Source organism: Nematolebias whitei, chromosome 10 (assembly GCF_014905685.2).
Source record: "Nematolebias whitei isolate Nwh7 chromosome 10, NemWhi1, whole genome shotgun sequence".
Taxonomy (NCBI): domain Eukaryota; kingdom Metazoa; phylum Chordata; class Actinopteri; order Cyprinodontiformes; family Rivulidae; genus Nematolebias; species Nematolebias whitei.
In genome coordinates this window covers 9,450,853-9,471,192 of record NC_056507.1, presented here as the reverse complement: position 1 = coordinate 9,471,192, position 20,340 = coordinate 9,450,853, and the positions used below count along the sequence as shown (strand labels likewise).

The following is a 20,340-nucleotide window of genomic DNA, read 5'->3' as shown; positions in this document are numbered from 1 at the left end:
GCTTCAGATGGACTACTGCCAGCGAGCCATCCAAAGCCCAACTGGACTCAGCCGCTGCATTCGCGGACGCACGCGGCCGACGACCCAATTTGCTGAATGGGTTTGAAAACAGGTGAGATCTCAAAATATCCTTGCAGACATGTCAGAGCAGGGTCCGTGTGAATAATGCAGAAAAAAAAAAATAAGATAATGCAGAAGCAGGGATTTAATGCACTTTGATGGCCATGAAACGGACTAACACCCCCTCAGCTCCTATCCATCTTCTGCCCCCTTTTACTCAGCCGCGCACGTCCGCCAACCGTTAATAACTATATTATAATAACTATAATATTATAATAACTATAATATTATAATAACTATAATAATCCGCTGACTCTTGTTAATAAACATGAAATCTTATATCTTCCTTTCTTTGAAATACATTTTTAAATCATGTCAAACTGATTTGCTTACAAAAGCAGTAAAAGCGTAATTAAAAATGTTGGGGGTTTTCGGGTTCGGACCTGTAATTACAGTTAATTCGTCGGGTCGGGTTCGTAAATAATGGCTATGGGCCGGGGCCGGGTCAGATTTTTTAGGCTCGAATGCAACTCTAGTTTGAACTATCAGCTCACCTGCTTTTAATCTGAAAGGGACCTGCAGGAAGTTCAGATAAGGTTGAATCTACAGACTGTCAGCAAACATCACGCAGTGAGTCAGAACTGAGGAACTCTTCATCAGTGAGTTCATCCCAAACGGTCTTGTGTCCAGGATCTTCTAGTTCTAGTCCTCCAGAACCTTCAGCATGTCGGGAGGATCTCGTCCACTTTTGCTGCTATGGAGATAAACTTACCTCCCCCTGAAACCTCTGACTCTTCCTCTGACTCTGGTCCATCTAAATCCAGCTGGAGATAAATGTCAAACCCACGTTGACACTTTGAATCCTTTACAACTAGTTCCAGAAGAATCTTCACAATGTTCTCCTTTGCAGGTTCATTCAGAAACGATCAGCCACGAAACAAGCCCACAGAACCACAAACACATCCAGAATCTTCCCTCAGACTGAAACCAGACTCAGATCTTCACCAGGGGATGTGAAGGAGGAAGATCCAGGTTCACTCCAGATCCTGGTCCTCCACAATGGCCCGCAGAACCTCCAGTCCTTCCACAGACACGGTGAGGCTGCCCACCACCTCGCTGCTGTCCTCCACGCCCAACACTGCAACAAACAGACACACTGAGGTTTAACACACACACACACACACGTGTGCATGCATGTGTGTGTGTGTGTGTGTTAAACCTCAGTGTGTCTGAACCTATGTGTCTGTGTGTGTGTGCATATCTGTCGGTGTGTGTGTGAGCGCTCACCCCTCAGCCTCTCCTCTGTCAGCTCCTCTCGTCTCTCCAGGATCTCAGGTATTCTCAGGTAGGCCACGCCCACATCCTCACACTCCCTCTCTTGCTCCTCCTCCTCCGGCGGCTCGCTGACCACCGTGAACTGGACTCTGTTCAGAAACGGGTCAGGTGAGTCACATCCACAGAAACCTTAACTCAGCCTGAGGATCAGTCCAAGTACTGATCCATCAGTAACTTGATCAGAACCATCAGAATAAAACGATCTATGATGTCAGTAAATAGAACCAGTTCTCTAGTTTATCATCTGTTTTAGTGTCGTCAGTTGAACAGGATCGGTCCGGTCCCATCAAACCGACCCGATGGCTTTGACTCCAGCCCAAACTAAATTCAGAGTTCAGTTTAATTCTGTTGAAGAAGTCTTTTAATAAAGACCAAATCTTTATTATTTTGTAGTCAGTGACAAACTGCAGTTTCTTCCTTTAACTGTCACTTTTTATTGTCTTAGCTGGGTCAGAAAGCACCAAGATCTCCCAGAACATTCAAACAGATCAGGACCAGTCTGACCGTGTAAGAGCAGAGACAGAACTGGACAGGTTGGACCAGTAAAGAACTGAGCCCCAAACTGAACATTTAAACTGATCTCAGGTGGAGCTGAGTGGTACGCATCATTTAAAACGTTCTGGGACCAATGAATTTGAGGGATGAGTAAAGCTGCATTAGTCTTCCTGTCAGCCGTCTCACTTCCTGTCTCACCTCTCCATCTGAGGGTTTCGACCCTGCAGGACGTCTCTCAGCAGCCGCCGCCTCGCCGCGTTGTTCTCAGCATCTACAGGAATCACTGCAGGACAGCAAACAAACAAACAAATAAACACCTGAGGTTTGAACTCATTTTCTTGTATTTGCAAAATGCCCATCCATCCGTCCTCTTGTTCTGGACTCATGTCTCGGGGACAGCATTTTAAGCAGGGAGGTCCGACCACCTCTTCCAGTCCTTCTGGGAGGACTCCAAAGTGTTCCCAGACCAGCTGAGAGTCTCTCCAGACCAAGTCTCCCAGTTAGACCTGTCCAGAACACTTTCCTAAGGAGGCGACCAGGGTCCATCCTTACCAGATGTCTGAACCTCCTCAGCGGTCTACTCTGGGTGTGGAGGAGCAGTAGTTCTACTCTAAGTCTCTCCTGGAGAACTGAACTTCCCTCTCTATCTCTAAGGAGAGTCCAGCTACCCTGCAGAGTTAACTCCTTTAGACCTCCTGGATCCAGGATCTTTCAGTCTCTATCCAGAGTTCAGAACTTGAGGGTAGGAACGTAGACCATCCGGTAAACAGAGAGCTTCTCCTTACAGCTCAGCTCCCTCTTCACCACAATGGACCGGCACAGCGTACACAAAACTGCAGAAGCTACACCGATCCATCTGTAGAGCTCATGCTTCCCTCACTAGAGAACAAAACCCTGAGATACTTGAACTCCTCCACTTGAGGCAGAACCTCACCCCCACCCCAGAGAGAACAGTCCAGACTGAGGACCATGACCTCAGATTTGGAGGTTCTGATCCTCATCCCCACTGTGAACCGCTTCAGTGAGAGCTGAAGATCATGGCACGATGATGCCAACAGAATCACATGATCCACAAAGAGAAGAGATGAATCCTGAGGCCACTGAATGTGTCAATGTTAAAGATCTGGCTTAGAAAAAGTACAAGTTTGACGAGAACCAGATGAGAATCTGTTGTTTACTTAACAAGAATCACACAGGAATCTGGTAAGCTTTTGATCAGTATGGGTCAAGAACCTCATAAGAATCTGATCAACATCAGACAGGGACCTAACAAATATTTGATGAGCATTTCACAGCAATCTGACGAAAACAAAAAGAAGAGTAAAAACTGGAAATCTGAGCAGAATCTGTCAGGAATTAGAGGAGAGTCTGTTAATCCCTGAAGAGGTTGAGCACAGCTGAAACCACAGACTTCAACATCAAACCAACACATTAGGATGTTTTCAGATCAAACTATGGGAGGAAAAGCCCTTGTTCCATTTCTTCTTGTCAAAGAATTCAAAATAATCAGAGCTGGTTGGGATGGTTTTCACACTGAGTTTGACCGTAACAGGAAGGGAGGTTTATTTGTCTGAAGCTGCTGACACAACAACATTTAGAGCTGAAGGATATTTATTCTTTTAAAAGCTTCACAGATAAATTTTTTCTTGTACTGAGCTCAGTCCTGAGGTTGAAGCTTCCATCCATCCATCCATTATCTTTACCCGCTTATTCCATTTTGGGTCACGGGGGTCGCTGGTGCCCATGTCCAGCAATCACTGTGCGAGGGGCGGGGTACACCCTGGACAGGTCGCAAGTCCATCACAGGGCCACACAGAGACAAACGAGACAAACAACCATTCACTCTCTCACTCACACCTAGGGACAATTTAGAGTTACCAATCAGCCTAACATGCATGTTTTTGGACTGTGGGAGGAAACCGGAGTACCCGGAGAAAACCCACGCATGCACGGAGAGAACATGCAAACTCCACCCAGAAAGGCCCCTGGACCGGGGTTTGAACCAAGGACCTATTCGCTGAGAGGCAGCAGCTCTACCAGTTGCGCCACCGTGCTGCCCAGGTTGAAGCTTTAAAAGGATAAATTTATCTACGGTAACTTTTTAAACCACCGGTAGTTATGAGTTTAACATCTCTGCTGCTGTGAGGGCAGAGCTGCACTGAGGGAAAAACCTTTGCTGTAGTTGTAGTTGATGCTCCGGCCCTGGAGGGGTTTGGGCAGGGACAGGGGGGTCTCCTCTGTGGGCAGATCCAAGAAGTTGTACTCCACAAACAGTCGGACCACGCTGTCGTCCCGCGCAAGCCGAGACTGCGGCGTCAGGCTCAGAGACACGACTTCCACCCGCAGCCGTTCCAACAACTGAAGATCACAACATCAGGAGAAAGTTTTGAGATTTTATTTATTTATTTATTTAAAACTCAGATGATGAAAATGATCCATCCGTTAACAAACACAAATTTGATTTTTAACTTTCAGAGTGAGTAAAAAGAAATGTTCTTCTGCATGGTTAGAAAATCTTTCAAGCTCCGCCCACAGACGCCATTCACTGCAAGCACAGCGAGGCGTTCACTGACCTTCCTCCTTGCAGATGGTCCCTGAACGATGCAGTCATCGCTGTCTGACTGATGTGACTCTTTCTGAAGGTCTGCAGCTGCCGGAGCCACCTGAACATCTGGAAACAACAACAAAACAACGGAAGAAACAAAAACAAACGCTGAATGTTGATACAACCATTTCCTGAATCAGCGGTGAGTTTAAGGTCTGTGGCGATTCGTATTCTGACCTTCAATGATTTCCTCAGAGATGTCGGAGTCATCGGAGAAGGACTGACCGCTCTGAACCACCTGTCCCTCAGAGACATGAGACTCTTCATCATCCTCCTCTTCTGTGGCTCTCTGAGGAGGTCTGGACATGACCTGTGAACCCAAACGCATCGTTTCCTTTTGTGAGAACCTGCAGGTTTCATTCAGCTCCTGAACATGAAGCAGCAACCCGTGACCTGTTGATGAGGAGGAGAACGTTCAGTTGGGATTTATATTTAGAGATGTTTTACCTTGACAGCAGGAGGGAACGTTGCATTCGGTTTGTCTGGAGAACTTTTGGCGGAGCTGCGCACGACAGACTGTTAAAAAAACAAACAAACAAACAAACGTCATAAAAACATCCAACTGACCCTTCAGGGTTTCAGTTATTCAGGTTTAAATCTTTGGAATAATGTGATGAAACAAATCCTGTTGATGCTCATGATTCAACCTGATAAACTGTTCCTGTTCCAAAGAGAGCCCGCTAAACACCTGAACAGGTGAACAGGTTCATGTTTATGTGGGTGTTGTCTTCTCTGTGGTAGGTTCAGGACTCACCGGGTCATCTGCAGGTGTGGTGTCCATAAATGTGACTCGTTTGGCAGCTGATCCGTCCTTCTCCTGAGTCTTCTGTCCTCTGAGTCTGGGTGGTTTCTCCTGATGGGTGTTAGGACTGAGCGTTAGGAGAGCAGTTGTTTGTTCTACAAACTGTAGTTACTCATGGCAGAACCAACGTTAGCATCAGTTTATTACTTTTATTCAAAACTTCACTAAACCAGAAATTAAAACTCCCCTGCCCTACAGTCAGCATGAAGGTCCAATAAAAATGGTTTGATTGGTCCAACTCATGTTACTTCTGTTGGTTTATTGTTCAATTCGCCTATAATCCTAAGCCTTCTTCAGGGGTCTCCACAGCGAGTCATCCTCCTCCATCTCACTCTGTCCTCACTCCAACTACCTCCATGTCCTCTCTAACTGCATCCATTTATCTCCTCTTTGTCTTTTTCCTGGCAGCTGCATTTCTAACATCCTTCTACCAATATACCCACTGTCCCTCCTCTGGACATGTCCAAACCATCTCAGTCTGGTCTCTCTAACTTTATCTCCCAGTTGTTCAACATGTGCTTTACCTCTGATGATCTCATTCCTCATCTTATCCATCCTTGTCACTCCTAAGGAGAACCTCAACATCTTAATTTCTGCCACTTCCAGTTCTTTCTCATGTCTTTTTGTCCATGTCTCTCTCTCCAAACCATACAATATAGCTGTTCTCACCACTGTCTTGTAAACTTTTCCTTTGACCTTTGCTGACACCCTTTTGTCACAAATCTACTGAAACTTTTCTCCATCCACTCCATCCTGCCTGGACTCTCTTCTTCACCTCTTTACCCCACACCCCATTTTCCTGGACAGTGGACCCCAAGTACTTGAAGTCCTGCACCTTTGTGACCTCTGCTCCTTGTAGCCTCACTGTTCCACTGGCCTCCCTCTCATTCACTCTTTAACTATGGTGACATCATCTACATCTACCACCCTTCATCACGCAGCCAGTTGATTTGTCACCAGAGCTCCATTCAGCATTCATCACTGTCCTCTGGCCTCACTCTGTCCTTCCTGGTGAACTGGCCCTCTCCACACTCCGACAAACTGGTTTCTGCTGATCTATAAATCCCATTTTCTTGAACCACAGATCTGCTCTAGCTCTTTGATTTTTATCCATACCTTTGGTCTGTACGATTTGAAGTTTGGCTGTTAGTTGTTTATATGTTCTCCTGCTGTTTTACCACTCTGTAGCTGCTGTCTCTTAGCCAGGCTGTCATTGAAAATGAGAATTTGTTCCCAACTGAATGTCCTGATAAAATAAAGGTCAAATAAAAAATATAATGAATAAAATAAATTCACACATGTACCACCTGTCTTGCTATGGCTCTTTCATTCCTTTTCTTTAAGTGTAACCTCCACCTCTCCAAGTTTTTTTCCACTTGTTCCCTGTTCTCACAATAGATCACAATGTCATCTGCAAACATCATAGTCCATGGGGATTCCCACCAGTTACCTTCCTTCTCTGCATCACGTCAGCCAGCTGTCTTCCTTTGCCCGTCATTGTCCCCACATTTAGAGTTGCCACCCTCAGTCCTACATTCTTGACTTTCCTCTTCTCCCTCTGTCTCATGGTGTTGCTTTGATGAACTAGCATGTTAGTTATGGTAAGATTGTTTTACAGCAGATGCCACAACCCTCACCGTTTACCCAGGCTTGGGAGCAGAACCAGAGAAACACTGGCTTCCGCTCTATAATGGCTGGTTTGAGACTCTGAACAAAGTATCAGTCATGGATAAATATTTTTTGTTTTTCTTGGGAGTAGGAATCTGTTTGAAGTAAGAAAAAATAACTAACACTGTATTATGAGTGATGATGCTCAGTTGGACAGATCTAAATAATCTGCAGCTCGAAGACAAACAGAGAAAAAGAAAGAGCAGATCTGTTACAGAGCTGCTCTTTCTTTGAGAAGTTTTATTCAGACATTTGTACGTTGTGACTAACGATGAAATCCTGAGAAAAAGAACATGAATGAACACTTAGCTGTGCACTGCAGCTAAATCAGACATATTTTAAGAGTAATTCTCAGCTTTATGTTATTTTATTGTTGATTCACCAGCCAAGCAGTGGTGCTGCAACATGTCAGCTCTTCATGGTCATGAGGATGAAGAGGATTGTAACAAATCGAACTGAGCTTACGTTGTCTTGCAGAACAAACCACTTAAACTCTTGACCTTGGCAGCAGCAGCAGAGCGAATGTTGCGGTCAACAAGACTTCTGTCTTCCTTCTTGCCCTGCAGCGAGACGTCCTTCGGTTCTGGGTCTGTCTTTGCTTCCTCCGTGCTCTGCTGTTCCTCCTCCTCCTCTGGAATAACTCTGGGCTCTTCAGCAGCTGTGATGACGCTTGGTGGAGGCAGGTAGGTCGACTTCCACCTCAGCGTTACTTCAATGCAGCCGGCGGGGAGTCCTGAAGGATCAACCAGCTCAAACACACCTGAGGACCCAATGAGTGAGTTAAATTAATTTCCTGTTTGAAGCGTCTTTCATTGGGTTCTGACCTCTCACACGAAGAACTTGCAGGTATGTGATGAGAAGAAACGGAAAACAAAGCTGATGTGGTCCAGTTTCAGAAATTCTTATGAACCAGTTAAACTTACCAGAGACCACCTGGTCTTGAGTCAGAGGCAGCAGTGGTACTCGGGCCTTCCCCAGGTATGTGTCGCTCTGCTCCTCTTTGTAGTCGAACACGTAGAACTGAAGCACTGCAGACCTCAGGTACTGGTCCAGATCCAAGTCCATCGGGACTGAGTAGGACTTGAGGTCATTGAACTCGGGGTTGCAGTGATCGTTGACGGTGGAGGTGGGGTAGTCGGGGAAGTTGAAGAACTTGTAGAAGACGTAAGGACTGGGCTGCTGGGAGGTTCTGGACTGGAGGTCTGAGCAGCGCTGGATGGTGATGGAGAGATGGTTCCAGCTGCTGTCTGATGGCTGCAGATGATGTTACACAGACAGAAGAAATAATGAAAGAGAAACTGAAGTGAAAGTTTTAAACCATCTGATAAAGTCGAGCCCGTCACCTGATTTATTAACCAACAACTTTATCAGCAGGTCTGTAATCAGATTACATAGGAAGCAGCAACACCACGTGATGGGGAGTACCTGCGGGTGTGGATGGAGGTCAGATTGGATGAACTCAGCAGCCTTCAGCTTCTCTCGGTACAGATGGACCGTCTCCATCACGGGGAGCTTCAGTCTGATCCAGTAATCCAGGGAGCCAAAGCTGCGGACCTCCTCGTTTGTTCCTGACAAACACAGACGAGTTTCAGGATTCATCCAGGAGGACTGAGCTCAGAGCTGCAGCAGCTCGTTCAGAGAGAAGCAGCAGGTTGAACAAATAATTCTCAGGTCGGGCGCCCCTGCAGCATCAGTTTAAAACACATGAATGTTTATCTTTTATAAAATATTAATAAAGAGATAATAATAATTAATTAATGAATCAGGAGTTTCTCTGGAGAAAACCTCAGGTTTCAAAGGTTGTTTTAAACGTTGCCTTTGGTTGCATTATGGATTTTTTTTTTTATCTTTGGGTTAGAACAACATTTTGGTGGTTTTTGTTTCACTGTAAAATAATTTAAAGATGGATACCTTTCTTTGTTCTGTACAGGACCAGTTTTATTGAGTCCAGATCAGAAATAATTTGGATCCTGTGGCTCTGATCAGTCCTTTTAGTTTGTGAAAGCTGGGTCAGCAGTCACACTACTTTGTGCTGTTTATAAATTAAAACATTAAGCTCATTCGGGTAAAAGTTAGAAACAAATAGTAACACCATAGTGATCATTGAGATCTCTTTAATCTTTCAATCTTTTATCTTCTTTTTTTGTTGTTTAGCCTTTAGCTTGCTTTTTAATGATTTTTAAGTCAGTCTAGCCTTTTACTAGTTTTAGCTTTTTTCAGCTCCTCACTGTGAGTCCGTTTGTTTTGTGCTTCATTCAGATGAGACCCACCGACCAGTGGGATGCTGCCGTGAACCTTCCCGTCACGCTCCGTCAGCTGCTGCAGCCGCAGTTGTCCCTTTGCCACGGTTCTCCAGTCCAGACCAAGCGCCTGGTGCAGCTCCACCGTGACCGAGCACCTGTGCAGGTAGTCCAGGAAGTCCTCGTCCATGCTCACCATGTACCTGGAGGTGTAACCATATTTGGGACGGCAACCCGTTGCCACCGGAGTGGCGTGCAGCTCGAACAGATAGAAGGAGTAGGTGCAGAAAGTGGAGGGATCTGCATCGCCCAGCGTCTGCAGGGCAGGCGGAGTCAGTGTGGCACCCACGATCTGGAGCTCCAGGAAGTTTTCTCCACTTTCCAGGTGAAGAGTTTCATCAGACTCGTCCTCCTCGATGTTGCCTGGGAGTTCTGGTCTGAAGACGTAGGTCTTGGTGCCATAAGCAATGTCTCTGAGCTGAGCTGAGGAGCAGAAACAGAACTAAATCAAAGCTGCAAAATCCAGGAATGTAACCAAAGAAACCACTTTTTTTTTGTTAAAATACAGAGTCGAACGACAGACGAAACCCACTGAACAAGCTGAAACTGAGTCGTTAAAGGTAAAAGTAGCTGAATGTCAGCTAAAAGCAGAAAGAAGCAAAATGCTAATTAAAAATCAAAATATACAAAACCCAAACCAAAATTTAAAAGTAGCAAAGAGCTAACTGAAAGCTACATGTAACAAAATAATAGTTAAAAGCTAAACTTACCAAAAGACTAAATGTAAACTAAAAGTAGCAGAACAGTGGCTAAAACTACCTACTTGTAACTACCATGCCCACCACTGCACCCTGTATTCACTGGTTAACTGGACATCATTAACTTCATGCAGACTCTCCCACTGGTACATTTTCATCTTTAAATCACTTCTTGGTCCGTTGCCTTCATACATCTCCTCCTACATGTCTCTTCGTGAGTGCAGCTACAGCGTGCGCTCTCAGGACATTATTACATGCAATGTTCCCTCAGTGAGGACTGAACTAGGCAAAAGGGTCTTCTCCTACTCCTGTTTCTTGGAATATCTTGCAAAAAGACCTGAAGCTCTCAACCTTGACCTCTCTAAACAGCTTTAAACATCTGTTAAGTTCATGGGAAAAACCAATGCAGACATGTTCCTGTTTTTAGTTTTCTATACCGCTTTACAACCTAGCTGCTTTTGTTTTTTTTTATACCATTTTCTTTTATTTGTTCTTCTCCATTTGTATGCTTTTTAATAATTGTCTACTGTTGTCATTATGCTTTGTTAAAATCAGGTCTCTCTTGTAAAAAGAGTCCCCGAGGCTCAATGAGACTAACCTGTATAAATAAAGTTTGAATGAAAAAAGCTGGAGTAGCCGAAAGTTTGCTACAAGCAGACAGTAGCTCAATAAAAAGTCAGAAAAATTTAGCTAGAAGCTAAAAGTAGTAAAAAGCTAACCGAAAACTTAATGTAAAAAAGTATAGCTAAAAGTTAAAAGTATCAAAAGACTAGCTACAAGCTCAAAGTAGCAAAAGCCTGGCTAAAAGCTAAAAAAAGCAGAATGGTAACAAAAAATATTTAACATCTGCCTGAAAGCTAAATGTAGTTGAACGGTAGCTAAATGCTGTTAGTAGGAGAAGGTGACTAAAAGCTAAGAGCAGCAGACAGGTGGTATAACAAAAAGTACCAGAATCGTAGCTAAAAAGTAAAAGTAGCTTAAGATAAAAGTAGAGGAGATTTCAGAAAGATGTTGTGATGCTGCTCAATAATGCAGGTAAGATGAATCTAAGAAGCTTGTGTCAGGTGCGTCCAGAGGACCTGACCGAACCTTGTTAGATTTCAGAAAAATGTTTTTGAAGGAACTAAAGAGATCTCAATGTATTTCAATGCGTAAAATATTTGTAAATAAGGTAGGTATATCAAAGTATAAAAGTTACAAAAACCTAAAATCTCCCGAATAAGCCAAACTTTTTTATATACACAGATAAAAAAGCACAAAACATGCAGAAGTAGTTGGAATGCAATAAATATATTGAATAATAAGAAACAGGAAAACAATAGTGTGAATGCAGCAAAGTTCATGCTCAATCATCCAGGTACCAGTGTGAATGCTAATTCAGCGTTCAGACAAATATTTGTCCTGAGTCCAAATGTTGACTCAGAACATTTGAACGGAGTCTGAGCTGTTGGACAGCTGAAACCACGGGACTCCTCTTAGAACTTGACAATAAGATCATCTGAACTTACATGAGAATGATAAAGTCTGACAGAGCTGCTCTGAAACTAAAGTTTATGTTTAGTAAAAAATATATGTTTTGGAACTAAAGTTTCCCTACTGTTCTTTCACATTTGTTGGTTTATTTAAAAGTTTTCCTAAACTGTTCTCTGTTCTCCATCTCATCATCTTCCAGCCTTGTTTCCAGCTGACTGGTTTGGACGGTTTGCCTCATACGTTAGTTTCTGTTCTGTTCATGTTTGCAGACAGAATCAGTCCCATGTCCTGAGGTTTGAACTGCGATCGGTCTGCCGTTCGGATGAAAATACCTTCCAGTTTGGTGATCTTTGCTGCCCTGGACTCCAGCAGCTGAGCCTGACAGGCCAGTTTCTGCTCATACTCGGTTCTGCTGCTGTTCATCCTCTGAACCACGACGTCCAGCTCCGCCTGATGACCAGCAGAACAGGAAACGGTCACGTTGGAGTCAATAAAGACTCAAGAACAAGAAACAAAGTATGAAAACTGTGACCCCTCAGACCTTTCCTTTTGTCTTTAAGGACTGTTTTCAACTTCTGAGCGTGATGATGCCACTATCTTCTGAGCTATCTAAATTTTTCATCATTAGAATAAATTGTTATTCCCACACACTTAAGTCTTCTTTAACCATCAACCATGGTATTTTTGTTTTCTTACAAACAGCATCTAAAGGACTCAGTTTTCTCTCAAATCCCATCAGAGGTCAGAGTGCACGCATCTAGACTCTCATCGACTTCAATTTTTAAACTCAGAAATTTGTTTTTCTTCTAATCCGAATGGGAAGGATTTATTTAACTCCTCCATAAAACATTTTAGAAACTTAAAAATGAACATGTGTGATGAACAGAACCGTCTGCTGCTCATGGGTCAAGACTTTGGGTTTTCACCCAGAGGCTGTTGATGTGGGGCTTAAAGACCTAAAGTGCTACCTGTCCTCTTTCTACTCCCCCAAAAAAGGCAGGAATCACTATGGCAGTGACTCAGCAGATAGTGTCTTCTATATTACCCAGCATGCTTTTCTTCTTTCTATGTTTCCATCATGGCCGCCCTTATAGACCCTGTAGAACCTCAGATGTCATCTTGTCTCTGATCGGACCTTTAATGTTCAGGAGGATTCAGTCAGAGGGTCGACAGGATTCAGGGTTTATAAAGTTAAACTGAAAGAGCAAACAGGAAGAAGCTTTGACCTAGAGACTCTTCAAAATAAGAGTTTGCCTTTGTTGTAGTTTAGATTATTACAAAGGAAGTCCTGCTGAGTGTTAGAGAAAAATGTTGATGGATGTTGATGCAACATTTCCTGCTGCCCATCTATGAATGTGATGTAAACGAGGATCAGGAAGATAAGTTTGGACCCCCCTCCTCCACCTTGTGGTCTTTGCTGATGCGGCTCTCCAGGTTCAGGAGGTTCCGGGTCTTCTCCAGCTCCTGGATGGTTTCAGCGTGAGCAGCTCGCAGCTCCATGATGGAGCTCTCTGTGCTGCTGCTCTCCTCCACCTCTGACAGGAAGCCCAGATCTCCGTTCTTCTGGGATTTACGTTTCTGAGGGGCGACACGGTGAGAGTGAAGTTCTGATGAAACAAAATAAGTGTTTAATTTCGTTAAGCCTTACTTTGATGAGCAGCAGCGCCTCGGTGAGCTCAGCCACGCTATAATCGTTCTCCTGTAAAAAACAAAGAAACAACATTAGGATGCTAGTTTTCACTGAATCTCAGGATTTGTTCTGGTTCTGAAGCAGCTCACTCTGCTGTAGAACTCCAGGCGGGTCTTCAGTTCCTCCACTTGTTGCTTCTGTTCCAGAAACTGAATGTGAAGTCTCTGATTTTCTTTTGTCATCTGCTCATTTTTGTCTGGCCCGCAGTCACAAACAAGCGTGAAATGATCTCCTGTGAGCTGCTGTCCTTCACATGAAGATGAACTGAACGACACCAGAATCAGTGCGACACGCTAACTCACCCCTCTCAGCTTTGATCTTGTCCAGGATTTCGTTTTTGTCGGCGAGGTCGGCATTCAGCGCCGTCTCCAGCTGAGCGATCTGTAACTTTAGTTGCTGCTCCTGAAGCTTCCACTTCTGCTGCTGAGAAACATCGAAGGCGCTGCGAACAGTGAATCAAATATTCATTTTAATACTTGATTGTTCTACTTTAAAACATTACTGGTATAATCAAATAAGAGTTAAAGTGTGTTGTTTTACTCCATAATCATTAAATAATAGGTATTAAGAAAAGCTGTGTGTTTTCTGTTCTTTGCAGACAGTTCTTGTAAGCAGACAGCTGGAAAGTGAAAACTCGAGAACTGCAGTACTTCAGCTCAGAATACAAGTTGCATTTTTCTGGAATATTCATGCTAAGATAAAACTAATTAAGCAGGCAGGCGGTATGGGCGTTCTTCTCTTTCTTCCATTCTGTGTGTCTTGTGTCGCTATTTTTCAGTGAAAGTTCTGTTACTCATCCTGATAACAGGAAAACCACGCCAAGGCCAAACATGTCGCTGTGTGGGAATGGGCAGAACAGTAGGACCTAGAGAAAGTCCAGCCCACCAGAGAAACTGACATTTTAACACTATTTAAAGTGGATTCAGGCTGGAAGTAGGTCAGTTCAGGCTTCATGAACCAGCATCAACTTTGTTGGCATTAGGGATAAATGTCTGAACCCAGAGACTCTTTGTGTAACCTTGTGTACACAATTTCAGTCCAGCACATGTACCACATGCAGTGCGTATGACAAATAAAGAAACTCTGACTCTAATTGCATTTATTTATGAAAACTGTTCTCGATCTGATCTGTGTAATAAAAATAGAGTTAATTCGAACCTCACGCCTCTGCCTTCTGAAACCAATAGTATTGAATGGGTTAAGTATAAGTATTGGAGTCAGATAAATGTGTGTTTTAATAACCCATTTTTTTCATCAACAGACAGAGACAGGATTGGCTGACACACCTGAACAAACACATCAGATTTTACATCAGCCAAAGCGCTGGCACTTCCTCGGTCCACCTGCACGTTTCATTTTGGTTGTTTAGAACCAGCTGATGGAAACAACAACCGTTTTACTCCCTGTCTAACACGGTGGACAGCCACTGCTCTCTTTTAGACAAACACAAACAGCGTAAAACTGCAAAACACTACACAAATTTCATAGACTTAAGTTTTTGTTTGCATTTTGCTCAGTGGAAATTAAAAATAAAGACCACTTAGCATTTTTGCCTAATTCTCTAAACATAAAAAATAAAAACAGAGATTTGTGGCTTCAGAGCAGCTGCAGAGAGAACTAAAATAGTAAACTATGAAAGTTGTTTTTAGAGTAATTTTAACTTGTATTATTGTAATTCTTAAACTAAGGTGACCCATGGGTCTGTAACAGTACAGATTAAAGAAGAATATGATACGAGTGTAAGAAATATATCCCCTAGTGAATTCATTTGGCTCTGTTCAATCTGATCAACTTCAGTCCAGATTAGTTGATCTGCAGTAACATTAAATACATTTTGGCTGACAGACCATAATAGTTGGGCATTTAAAAGAGCACTGCAATTTTATTTAATGCTGATTTTGCTTCAGATACATTAAGAGTTGTATTTACCACCAGCTAAAGTGGGAGGGGTTATTTTAAGCCAAAAGGAGGCGGAGCTTTATGCAGATGCTAAGAAAATTGACCAGTTGCTCTGATCTATTAGCATCCTAAAAGTTTTAAGACCTTTTTTGTTTCAGCTGACAGCTCTCTCGTTTCCTGTCATTAACCAAGCATGACAATTACAACCTGATTCTGTCCTTTTTCTCCTCGAATTTGAACTGAAAACAATTTTTAGTTGAAATAATTTTTGTAATTCTGCCTATAACTAAATTTAAATTCTTTAAGGTGTGTTTAACAAAGACAGAAGATGAATTAAATTCATTTGTTGTGTATTTGTTCTTGATTTCTGTAAAATAAAACAAGTGAATAAACATCTCTCATAAGTGAGAGATGGGTTTGTTCTCAGGTGATTTCAGGTAAACAGTTTCAGGTCTTCAGACTGTTTGCACCAGAAGCAGCTGTTTACCTGCTCACCTGTTAATCTGCTCACTTGTTTACCTGCTCACCTGTTAATTTGCTCACTTGTTTACCCGCTCACCTGTTAATCTGCTCACTTGTTTACCTGCTCACCTGTTAATCTGCTCACTTGTTTACCTGCTCACCTGTTCAGCAGTTTTTTATTGTCCTCCTTCAGCTGCTCTCTCTCCTGCTCCAGCTCACTGATCTGTTGCTGCAGCTGTAAAACAACAGGAAACAGGTAAAGTGAGGAGTGATTTGATGCAGCGGTAACTATGGTAACTGCTCAGCTGATGCAGATGTTTCACCTGCTCCACATGGATCTTGCTGAGGCTCCTGGTCTGCAGCTGTTTGTTCAGCTCCAGACTCTTCAGCCGCTCGTCCTTCAGCTGAGCTGACAGCTCATCCACCTTCTCCATTGCAGCGTCATGACTCACCTTCAGAGTCCTCTGAGCCTGGAAACCACAGGTGACATCATCTGGGTCATCACACCTTGTCTACATCAGTTTTTCTGTGAACCCGTCTCACCTCCTGCAGCTGCAGGAACCGTCCCTCCAGCTCCGTCACAGAGTTGGACCTGTCATCCAGCTGTTTCTGCAGCTTGATCATCGACATGTTGCTGCTGACGTGTGACCTGACAGAGAACAGCAGGTGAGACGTTTGTTCACAGCTGGGAGCTCCAAAAGTTCCGGCACACACCTGAGAGTTGATGTGTGCTGCTGGAGGTGCTTCTCATGCTCCGCCTCCTTCCTCCTTAGCTCCTCCCTCAGCTGCTCTGACGCTCCTTCCATCTCCTCCATTCGTCTCTGGAGAGATTCCACTTCGTTTTCTCTGGAATGCCACGAAACACAAAAGAACTTCAGCTCCTGACAACCAAAATTTTACAGAACCACTCAGCTGCTGTTCCTCTACCGGGCTGAACCTGGGTCAACCAGTGGTTCTGTCCTGATCAGCTCTATATGTAAACACAGTGAGCACAGACAGGTCAGAGCAGGTCAGGTGGTTCTTACAACACACCAGTACTTTCTGGACGTGAAGAACTCTAGAATGGAATAGATGCAAAAAACATAAAAAAGAAACTAAACAAGAAAACAACAGCATGAACGCTGAATCAGCGTTCTAAAATGCTGACTCATCTTTCACAGAATATATCTGCACAGACTCACTGCTGCGGTTTGGCAGCAAAACTCACAGGTTCCGGATCTCGGCCCTGGCTTCCTCCAGCAAACTGTGTCCATATCGAGGCAGCAGACCTGTCGGAGGTCTTCCAGCTTCGTCCAGACTCCTCAGACCTGCAGGAGACAAAGTCCAGCTCGGCTCAGAGAGAACACATGTCCTGTCATGAACTCTGAGTTCAGATGGTGATTCTGTTGGGAATAAAAAAACTGAACGTGGACAGTCTGGACTCACTTCTGGGACGCATTTGAGATGGAGAGGACATGTTGTCTCTGAACTTCTTCACCCCTGAATTGACCCGGGGCAGGACGTGTCCATACGGCGACGGCCTATGGCCCTGCGAGCTGAGGAGCTGCTGCTTGGCCACCAGAAGGCGTTGTTTCAGCCCCCCGTTCTCCACCTGCAGTCCCCTGACTTTCTCCTGGAGCTCCTCCATCATCTCCTCCATCTCTACGTCTCGGAGTCTAGAGGGGGGCTGGACTCCTCCTGCAGCCAGCTGCTCCATCCGTCCCCGGTCCTTCACCAGCCGCATCAGCTTCGTGCCCAACCTGGAGGGTCCAGAGAGGGGTCAAAGGTCAGAGTTAGACTGACAGCTGGGTGAATCTGCAGGTTTAGTTGTTTTTTAAGATGTTTGAGTGATGTTTGGTGTTTGACTGGCTGCATGATGGGAAAAGTAATATCAAGTATTTCACGTCATTAATGTCTGAAACATTTTTAGTTTAAAATGAAGCTTCAGCCTGAAGAATTCAGGAAAACGTTTTATCTTTGTAAATAAAAATGCATGAAACTTAAAAAAATGGAAAAGCTTTTAAGAACTTTTTTTTTTTTTAAACTATGAAGCAGGAACACTCAAAGTTCCCATACAGTGGGAGACCCTGAACTTAACAGTTTCAACTTTGACCTCTCTCAGCATTCCAACATACTTTCTATTTTGAAACTCCCAAGTTTTAACGGACTCAAATGATCAGATTGTAGAGATTCAATTCAATTCAATTCAAAAATACTTTATTAATCCCAGAGGGAAATTAAATTAAATTAGGTGAGGATCTTTTAATGTTTAGGTGCAAAACTTTTTTGTAAGTTTACCAAAGATGTTTGGTACATTTTGTTCTCATGCTTGAGGTATTTTTCTTTTAAACACGAAGCTCATTTGGTTAAACTGTTCCTGTTTACAGTAAAATAAAATAAACATGAGCTTTAAAGCAGGCCCAGCTTTTTACTGACAAGTTGCATAAATAATCTGCAGTTAGAATGTCTTTTTGACACTGAAAGATTCACAAAATATTTTATATTTTGTTTCTACTTTATTAACAGCTGGTTTTGTAAGATGCTACTCTAGGAAACAACTTTCATTTTTTATTTATAATGTAAGCAAAAAGAACTCTGATCATTTAGACCTGGCAGAGAGGCAGAAAAATACGTTTATAATGAAGCGTTCTTCTTGTGAAGTTCTACAGTTTCTTTTACAAAAACATTTTTTATTGAAGTGATGCTGATGAAAACACTGAGCCTGATGTGTGTGTGTTTGTTTCAGGTTACCTTGTAGGGACCAATTTTACAAAAAAATCATGCATTGTGGGAACCAACTACTCTTTATGGGGACCAAATCCAGGTCCCCTTAAGGAGAAGTCTCTTTGCAGGGTTAGGTTTAGGGCAAGGGTCAGGGTTAGGCTATAGAAAATGAATGGAAGTCAATGCAAAGTCCTCAGAAAGTAAGTTTACAATAATATGCACACATGCATGCGTGCGTGTGTATCTCACTTCCTGATCTTGTCGTCCTGTTTGTGGACATGCTGTTTAAGCTCCAGCGTCTCCTCGTGGAGACGCAGGAACCGGTCCTCCAGCTCCTCCCTGGACACCTTGGAGATGTCCTGTAGCGTCCTAACATTCTGATACATCAGTGGATCTGCTGGCAGAATCAAAGTACTAACACTTTTACAGACAAATACACAGTTGACAGCTGAAGCATCTCTGTATAAAATTTAAAACATTTTTGAGGACATTCAACAAACACCTTTTAAATCAAACACAACAAACAATTAATTATCTTTACATAGAAAACTGATCAAAAACTGTGTTAAAATTTCTTCAAACCTTTCAAATTATAAGTGCAAGTTAGTTTACAAAAGGCAAACTTTTAACAAATCAGGAAAGTAGCCTCAGATTTAACAGGCAGGTGGAAACAGGAAGTGAAACAAGACAGATCTGATTTAACAGGCAGGTGGAAACAGGAAGTGAAACGTGACTCACATCAGATCAGATCTATCAGGTGGAACACCTGTTGTACAGGTAGCAGCCTACCTTGTGGAGCAGCAGTGAGTCTGGTCAGTTTGGCGGTCATGTCTCTGACTGGAACGTCTGCAGCAGTCTCATCAAGCACACATGACATGTTTCTGTCTGAAAAAGATTTTTTAAATAACTAAGTTAAATCTATTAATTGGCTATTTACAGTCCATCCATTTAATCCATCCATCATCTATTTATTTTATTTATTGTTTATTTGATAGGGACAGATACAAGAAACAGATCAAGACCATCTAATGCCGGCATCACAGTGTATATAGCTAAAGCTAATTCGCAACGCCCGTCCCTAGATGGACCTTTAAATGAAAAGTTAAGATCAACAGTAAATACAATAAAATGAAGAAAAAAAAATAAAACAATGTATTTAAAACTACCGAATTAAAACAATTACAATATTTAAAAGTGAGTACAATTCTGGTTCGTCTTTAGCCAATTCTTAAGCTTTGAAGTGAATATTTTAATATCTATTATGGTCTTAAAATCAGATGGTAATGAGTTCCAAAGCTTACAACTCCTAATAGAGAAGGCTGTCTATCATCCACCCATCATCATCATCATCCTCCCTACAACAAAATTATGAAAATGTTAAGAGCTCAAAATAGGCCTAAATTATTTAAAATAAATAAATGAAATTAACGTTCTAAATTCTGTTAAATCGGATTTATATGTATCTTGGAACCGTCTGAGATGAACTTGACTTTAAATAAATTTAATGTCTGCTGAAGATGTGAAATAATGCTAAACTGAGGGAACATAATAATTTTTTTGGTTTATAACTTTTTCCAGTGACTTCAGAAGAAACGTTACATTTAACAGAGAGCGCGAAAACACGTCGCATCGTTAAACCTGTAGCTCACAGTGAATGTTTGCGTTTTCAAAACGGTTTGTTGGGATTTTTCTCTTTGCGCTAAGCTAGCAGAAGCTAACGAACTCACCGGACGTTTTATTTACAGTCATACATGATAATTTTAACATACATGACTCCATGTTTATCATCTACATATAGTCAAGTTATTCAACTCATTTTTAAAACGTTTATTTACCTTTGTGTGGGACTTCTTTCCGTTCAATGACTCGGTTGCTACTGAAAACTTCCCTTCATCATGTCGCTATGGGACAACAACGCATGCGCACAGCACAAAAGACTTGTGGGATTTGTAGTTTTACACGAACCACTGCTTTTTGCCACTGCAGCTGATTTTAAATGTTTATTCTTTTAACCAAAAAAGTTGTATGTTATTTTAAAAATATTTTTCACCTATAAAGCGAACTGGAAACCAAAATAAATAAAATCAACACTTTGACTGAGTGTTTTTCAGTGGGTTTTGGTGATGGATCCCTGAATATTCATGGGTATT

At 42.7% G+C, this 20,340-nt stretch overlaps 1 protein-coding gene across 1 annotated transcript; it reads right to left on the bottom strand.

Moving 5' to 3' along the window:
• Window positions 1-874: 874 nt before the first annotated feature.
• Window positions 875-20,095, bottom strand: rpgrip1l (RPGRIP1 like). Its single transcript, XM_037682624.1, has 26 exons — window positions 20,026-20,095; window positions 18,980-19,075; window positions 18,440-18,584; window positions 16,913-17,226; window positions 16,695-16,794; window positions 16,202-16,333; window positions 16,031-16,136; window positions 15,811-15,957; window positions 15,649-15,722; window positions 13,429-13,568; window positions 13,216-13,322; window positions 13,085-13,135; window positions 12,841-13,014; window positions 11,769-11,886; window positions 9,236-9,688; window positions 8,391-8,533; window positions 7,889-8,219; window positions 7,466-7,725; window positions 5,250-5,348; window positions 4,943-5,011; window positions 4,673-4,805; window positions 4,464-4,561; window positions 4,062-4,248; window positions 2,089-2,173; window positions 1,348-1,484; window positions 875-1,198 (listed from the first exon to the last, which is right to left on the bottom strand). The coding sequence occupies exons 2-26, from the start codon at window positions 19,065-19,067 to the stop codon at window positions 1,095-1,097; spliced, it is 3,795 nt and encodes a 1,264-aa protein (XP_037538552.1). The 5' UTR covers window positions 19,068-19,075; window positions 20,026-20,095; the 3' UTR covers window positions 875-1,094.
• Between the last annotated feature and the right edge of the window lie 245 nt (window positions 20,096-20,340).

Bases quoted from the DNA above. Each gene is read 5' to 3' on its own strand.
- rpgrip1l (XM_037682624.1), bottom strand. From the start codon at position 19,067: ATGTCATGTGTGCTTGATGAGACTGCTGCAGACGTTCCAGTCAGAGAC. The intron at 17,227-18,439 runs GTGAGATACACA...TGGACCCTCCAG, and splicing joins CAGGACGACAAGATCAGGAA to GTTGGGCACGAAGCTGATGC. The intron at 8,220-8,390 runs GTACTCCCCATC...CATCATCTGCAG, and splicing joins ACCTCCATCCACACCCGCAG to CCATCAGACAGCAGCTGGAA.